Source organism: Lynx rufus, unplaced genomic scaffold (assembly GCF_022079265.1).
Source record: "Lynx rufus isolate CCGP_SWC_20201006 ecotype Redwood Valley unplaced genomic scaffold, mLynRuf1.p SCAF_19, whole genome shotgun sequence".
Classification (NCBI taxonomy): domain Eukaryota; kingdom Metazoa; phylum Chordata; class Mammalia; order Carnivora; family Felidae; genus Lynx; species Lynx rufus.
The window spans coordinates 132284-139362 of record NW_025814833.1 but is presented as its reverse complement, the minus strand read 5'-3'; the positions used below and the strand labels follow the sequence as shown (position 1 = coordinate 139362).

At 50.8% G+C, this 7079-nt stretch overlaps 1 protein-coding gene across 1 annotated transcript; it reads left to right on the top strand.

The window, feature by feature from the left end:
- Positions 1–329: 329 nt before the first annotated feature.
- Positions 330–3276, top strand: LOC124514043 (uncharacterized; the record flags this gene model as incomplete). The annotated part of the gene is given in 4 exon segments (XM_047082144.1): positions 330–1004; positions 1006–1328; positions 1627–2237; positions 2240–3276. Coding segments are annotated over 4 exon segments (2646 nt in total), but the record flags the coding sequence as incomplete, so codon positions are not given.
- Between the last annotated feature and the right edge of the window lie 3803 nt (positions 3277–7079).

Here is a 7079-nt window from a genome sequence, read left to right as displayed (position 1 = left end):
CCCCCTTCCTGTCATCAGGACCATGTAAGGCCCTTGCCATGCGGCCCGCAGACCCCCCAAGGCCAAAGACGCCATCTGCACCCTTGTATCCCATATTGCCCGATAGTCAGGACCTACTATCCCTAGACCCTCCATCCTATCATCCCCCTCCCCTCGTACCCCGGGCCCTGCCCGCAGCAGCCGCCCCGCCAGTCGCCCCGCTAGTTGCCCCCCTAGGGGAACCAGGAGGACGGGAAGCGGCAGCTGCGCCGGAACCAGGAGGACGGGAGGCAGCAGCCACGCCGGGCCCCATTGAAAATGAAACCAACCACAAGGGGCCAGCCGGCTGAACCCGCGGGCGCACCCAGCGTGAGCCAAACCCTCGCCTCCCCGACTCCACCGTGGCCCTACCCCTGCGGGAAATAGGACCCCCAGATGAAACAGGCAACCCCCAACTCCAGTATTGGCCCTTTTCCACCAGTGACCTGTACAACTGGAAAACACAGAACGCTCGATTCTCTGATAACCCTAAAGACCTAATAGCTCTTTTAGACAGTGTCATGTTCACCCACCAGCCCACCTGGGACGACTGTCAGCAGCTCCTCCGAATCCTGTTCACTACAGAGGAGCGAGAGAGGATCCAATTAGAAGCAAGAAAGCTGGTTCCCGGAGACGACGGTCAGCCGACATCTAACCCTGACCTCATTAATGCGGCTTTCCCCCTAACCAGACCTCCACAGAATGAATGGGACTACAACACGGCAGAAGGTAGGGGAAGGCTACTCATTTATCGCCAGACTCTGATGGCGGGTCTCCGGGCTGCAGCTCGCAAGCCCACCAATTTGGCTAAGGTATATTCGGTCGTACAGGGAAAGACAGAGTCCAGCTGCTTACTTAGACTAACGGAAGCCTTTAGACAGTTTACCCCCATGAATCCAGAAATCCCTGAGAACCAGGCTGCTGTCGTTATGTCCTTTGTAAATCAAGCAGCTCCTGATATTAAAAAGAAAAAACAAAAACAAAACAAAACTCCAAAGGCTAGAGGATTTAGAAGGTAAACAGATCCAGGATCTGCTCCGTATAGCACAACGGGTCTACAACAACAGGGACGCCCCAGAAGAGAGACAGATGAAGGCCACAGAGAAAATGACTAAAGTCCTGGCCGCTATAGTTCAGAAAGAACAGCCACCCCCAGAAGGCACTCAAACAACACGCCCTCCCAGGCGGCACTTAGATAAAGATCAATGCGCCTATTGTAAAGAAAAAGGCCATTGGATACGAGAATGCCCCAAGAAGAAACAACCCCGCCCCAGCCAAGGACAATGGCAGCCTAAAACAGCCCCCATACTGTTTACCCAAGATACAGAATAGGGGGGCGCCTGGGTGGCGCAGTGGGTTAAGCGTCCGACTTCAGCCAGGTCACGATCTCGCGGTCCGTGAGTTCGAGCCCCGCGTCGGGCTCTGAGCCTGGAGCCTGTTTCCGATTCTGTGTCTCCCTCTCTCTCTGCCCTCCCCCGTTCATGCTCTGTCTCTCTCTGTCCCAAAAATAAATAAACGTTGAAAAAAAAATTTTAAAAAATAAAAAATAAATTAAAAAAAAGATACAGAATAGGGAGGACGGGGTTCGGATCCCCTCCCCGAACCTAGGGTAACGTTGCAAGTGGAGGGGATCCTGGCCCAGTTCCTAGTTGACACCGGGGCACAACACTCAGTTCTGGTCAAGCCCCATGGAAAAGTATCTGAAAAATCATCCTGGGTACAAGGGGCCACCGGAATAAAAAAGTACCCCTGGACAACTCAAAGGACTGTAGACTTAGGGACTGGGAAGGTAACCCACTCCTTCCTGGTCATTCCCGACAGCCCCTGCCCCCTGTTGGGGAGGGATTTGCTTACCAAAATGGGGGCCCAAATTCATTTCCAACCGGGAGGACCCACAGTGACTGACTTTCACAACCAACCCATATCTGTACTCACTGTGAGACTGGAAGATGAATACAGGCTCCATCAGAAACCCACTCCTCTGGATCAGGGTATCGAGCCCTGGCTTCAACGCTTCCCAGACGCATGGGCAGAAACGGGTGGTATGGGGCTAGCAAAACATCGCCCAGTCCTATTTATAGAGGTCAAGCCTGGGACGGACCCCGTCCACGTGCGCCAATACCCTATGCCCGCGGAAGCCAAAAATGGCATCACACCGCATATCCGCCGCCTCCTTGACTTCGGGGTCCTACGCACCTGCCACTCAGCATGGAATACCCCCTGCTGCCCGTGCGCAAACCCAACAACGGGGAATACAGACCAGTGCAGGACCTGAGAGAAGTCAATAAGCGGGTGATGGACATACATCCAACCGATCCTAACCCCTATACTCTCTTGAGCGCCCTCAGCCCAGAAAAACAATGGTATACTGTTCTGGATCTAAAACATGCTTTTTTCAGCCTACCACTAGCGCCTAAAAGTCAAGAGCTATTTGCATTCGAGTGGACAGATCCAGACAGGGGCATAAATGGCCAACTCACCTGGACCAGACTACCGCAAGGATTCAAAAACTCTCCGACCCTGTTCGACGAGGCTCTACACGAAGGTCTCCTGCGAACTCAGGGAACCTTAGGTTACCACGCCTCAGCAAAAAAGGCTCAGATCTGCAAGTCAGAAGTAACTTACCTGGGTTACTTACTGAAAGGGGGGCAACACTGGCTAACGGATGCCGGGAAGGAAACCGGCCTTCGTATTCCCAGACCGCAGACACCACGACAGGTGAGGGAATTCCTGGGGTCGGCTGGGTTCTGCAGACTATGGATACCAAGGTTTGCTGAACTAGCAAAACCCTTATACCAGGCAACAAAAGATCACCAGCCCTTTAGTTGGACAGAAGAAGCCGAACAGGCCTTCCAGCAAATCAAAACTGCCCTGCTATCAGCACCTGCCTTGGGACTCCCCGATGTTTCCAAACCTTTCCACCTATATGTAGATGAGAGCCGGGGCATAGCTAAGGCAGTGCTAACCCAACATTTGGGGCCCTGGCGCAGGCCAGTCGCTTATCTATCTAAGAAGTTAGATCCAGTGGCCGCCGGATGGCCACCCTGTCTCCGGATGATTGCAGCCACTGCCCTGATGGTAAAAGACGCTGATAAGCTGACCATGGGCCAAGAACTACAAGTCACCACCCCGCACGCCATCGGAGGCATCCTCAAACAGCCGCCTGACCGATGGCTGAGCAATGCCCGACTCACTCATTACCAGGGACTGCTACTGAACCCCCACAGGATCATCTTCACCCCCCCCCGACGGCCCTGAACCCAGCATCACTGCTGCCAGATCCAGATATGGGGACCCCACTTCATGACTGCACTGACATACTGGCACAGGTTTATGGGATTCAAGAGCACTTGCAGGATCAGGCATTATCGGACGCAGACGCCATCTGGTTTACCGACGGAAGCAGCTTCGTTCACCAAGGACAAAGGTATGCAGGGGCGGCCATGACTTCAGAGACCGAGGTGGTGTGGGCAGAGGCTCTACCCCCCGGAACCTCGGCCCAGAAGGCTGAGCTAATAGCCTTAACCCAGGCCCTAAAGTTAGGAAGAGATCGCAAGCGAACCGTATACACTGATAGCCGATATGCTTTTGTCACCGCTCATGTACATGGGGCGATACACAGAGAACGGGGGCTCCTCATGGCTGAAGGAAAAGACATCAAAAATAAAGAAGTGATTCTAGCCCTACTAGCAGCCTTATGGGAACCCAAAAAGCTAGCAATTGTGCATTGCCCAGGACATCAGAAGACAACCGACCCAGTTTCCCAGGGCAACAATTTGGCCGATCGGACTGCAAAAAACATAGCTCGGCCCCCAGCGCAATTACTGACCCTACAGCTGCCACATCCCGGACCCCGGGAATTGCCCCCCAGCCCTGAAAGTGATCTTCAATGGATGAGTAAACTTCCTATGACCCGAGTCAAAGATGGCTGGTGGAGAGACTCCAAGAACAGCATTATACTCCCAGAGAAGCTAAGATGGCAGGTTCTAGAGCGGATCCATCACAGCACCCACCTAGGTTCCCGGCGAATGTTAGATTTAATGAGACAGACTGGACTGAGAATCAAAAATGTCTCCGATAAGGTTGATCAAGTAGTCACTAAATGTACTGTGTGCCAACTCAACAATGCGAGTAGTAATCCTCAGACATCAGGGGCAAGACAAAGAGGGAGCAGACCGGGGACCTATTGGGAAGTAGATTTCACTGAGGTAAAACCAGGAAAATATGAATATAAGTATTTGCTAGTTTTTGTAGATACCTTTTCAGGATGGACCAAAGCCTTTCCAACCAAGAATGAAACGGCACAGATTGTAGCCAAAAAGATCCTGGAAGAAATCCTGCCCAGGTATGGTTTTCCAGTAATGATAGGGTCAGACAATGGACCTGCATTCGTCTCTAAGGTAAGTCAGGGACTGGCTTCCATACTTGGGGTTGATTGGAAATTACATTGTGCATACCGACCCCAAAGTTCAGGGCAGGTAGAAAGAATGAACAGAACATTAAAAGAGACCCTAACCAAATTGACCATGGAGACTGGCGCTAATTGGGTAGTCCTTCTCCCCTACGCTCTGTTCAGGGTGCGTAACTCCCCATACAAACTGGGACTCACACCCTATGAAATAATGCATGGTAGACCACCCCCCACCATCCCTAACCTAAAAGATGACCTTGTCAAAACTGAGAACGATAATGGTCTTGAACTCTTGCTCTCCCTACAAGCCTTGCAGAGCGTCCATGAAGATGTATGGCCCAAATTAAAAGAACTTTATGAGACTGGACCCCCGCCTATTCCTCATCAATTCTGACCCGGGGATTGGGTCCTCGTCAAACGTCATCAGCAGGAGACTCGAACCCAGGTGGAAAGGACCCTTCCAGGTCATCCTGACAACGCCTATGGCCATCAAAGTAGACAGAATCGCTGCCTGGATCCATTACACCCACGCCAAACCGGTGGACCCGTTCTCAGACCTCATCGGACCCTCAAAGACAACCTGGACTGTTGACCGGACTAAGGACAATCCTTTAAAATTGACCCTACGCCGCCAACGGACTAAACCGTAACTATGGTACTTGCCCTCCTCTTGATTGTTCTGCAAACTCTGTCTGTAGATCCAAACCCCCACAACCCCTATAATTTGACATGGGAAATTACTAATTTAGAGACTCATGAAGTCTACAACAAAACCCTAGGAACTGCCCCATTAAATACCTGGTGGCCAGATCTATATTTCAATTTAGAAAAAGTTAGTCCATTAGAAGAAATGGAAGGAGGTGAATGGAGGCAACTGCAAAGGAGGGTATCAATAAGTAGAAATGGATTTTATGCATGTCCGGGATTTAGGACGGGGGCGATGAGGTGCACATGTGGAGGGTTTGAAACCCTCTATTGCGCAGCCTGGAGTTATGTCACCTCCAATGATGGGGAATGGAAGTGGAAAGTAAAACCCCAATTTATTGAAATGTCCTATGTCCAACCATGTACCCGCACCAGGTATGATGAAAACTGCAACCTTATTCGTGTAAGATTTACAGAGGAAAGGAAAAAAGACAGGCGATGGGTCTTAGGACTCACTTGGGGACTCTACTTATATCAACGTCCTGGGACTGCCATTCAAATAAAATTAAAAGTCTCCCCTCTTGTACAACCGTTGGGGCCAAATCAGGTATTAGGAAAAAAAAAGACGAGCCTATCCCCAGGCAGATCCCCACTACTCCCTCCAGCAGGACCCCCGTCCTTACCCCAGGAGTAAAAGCACAAGCTGTCCAAGAAAATCAGAACCCAGAAGGCATAGACTCCCTATGGAAATTGCTAACAGCAGCGTATGAGGCCTTAAACCGATCAGACCCTGAGGCGACAAGGGCCTGCTGGTTGTGTTATGATATAAAACCCCCCTTCTACGAAGCTGTAGGTCTAGCTGCCCCTTTTTCACAATCAGGAGAAGAGTCGCCAGCAGCTTGCAGGTGGAATCGAAAGAGCCCCGGCCTCACACTGCAAGCAGTCACTGGCAATGGGACTTGTATAGGAAAGGTCCCCTCTAGCCATATCCAGCTCTGTGCCCCGACTAATTACTCTATAAATGAATCTAAATGGATAATTCCAGCTCCTGACAGTTGGTGGCTTTGTTCTAAGACAGGGCTCACCCCATGTGTTAGCAGAAATGTTTTTAATTCGTCAACCGAATATTGTATCATGGTATTAGCATTTCCAAAGGTTATTTACCACCGAGAAAATGTTGTATATGATCTGTGGACAGAAGGGACGGAAGCAAGAGAGTCAATAAGAACACAACGGGAGCCCTTTATGGCCCTAACCTTGGCCACCTTATTTGGCCTCGGTACCATAGGGGCAGGAACAGGGATCTCATCACTAACCATCCAGCACCGGGGGTTCAATAGCCTAAGGGCAGCCATTGATGAGGATATAGCCAGACTTGAGGACTCAATCTCGCACCTCGAAAAATCTCTGACCTCCCTTTCTGACGTAGTCCTACAGAACCGAAGGGGGCTAGATCTAGTCTTCCTCCAACAGGGAGGTTTATGTGCAGCCTTGAGAGAAGAATGCTGTTTTTATGCTGACCACACCGGAGTAGTCCGAGAGTCCATGGCTAAAGTTAGAGAAGGCCTGGCCAAATGGAGGCGTGAGCGAGAACAACAACAAGGCTGGTTTGAATCTTGGTTCAATCAGTCCCCATGGCTAGCCACCCTGCTTTCTACTCTAGCTGGGTCCCTTATACTCCTCCTCCTCCTCACCTTCGGGCCTTATATTATTAATAAGCTAGTTGCCTTTATCAAAGATCGGGTTAACACGGTCCAACTAATGGTCCTTAAAACCCAATACCAACCTATCGTTACCAAAACATTTGAATCAGACACATAAGACCCAAGATTGGCTCTTGAGGCACCAAAGAAAGGGGGGAATGAGAGACTAAAGAAAAATTATCAGGTGTACCCACAACCGCAAGGAAAAGACCCCCCCCCCTTCTCCGCCCTTCCTGGAACCAGCCAGGGCGTGCCTGGTTGTGGTTTGACCTAAAGGCGGGAACCAATCAAGTTCTGCTGAG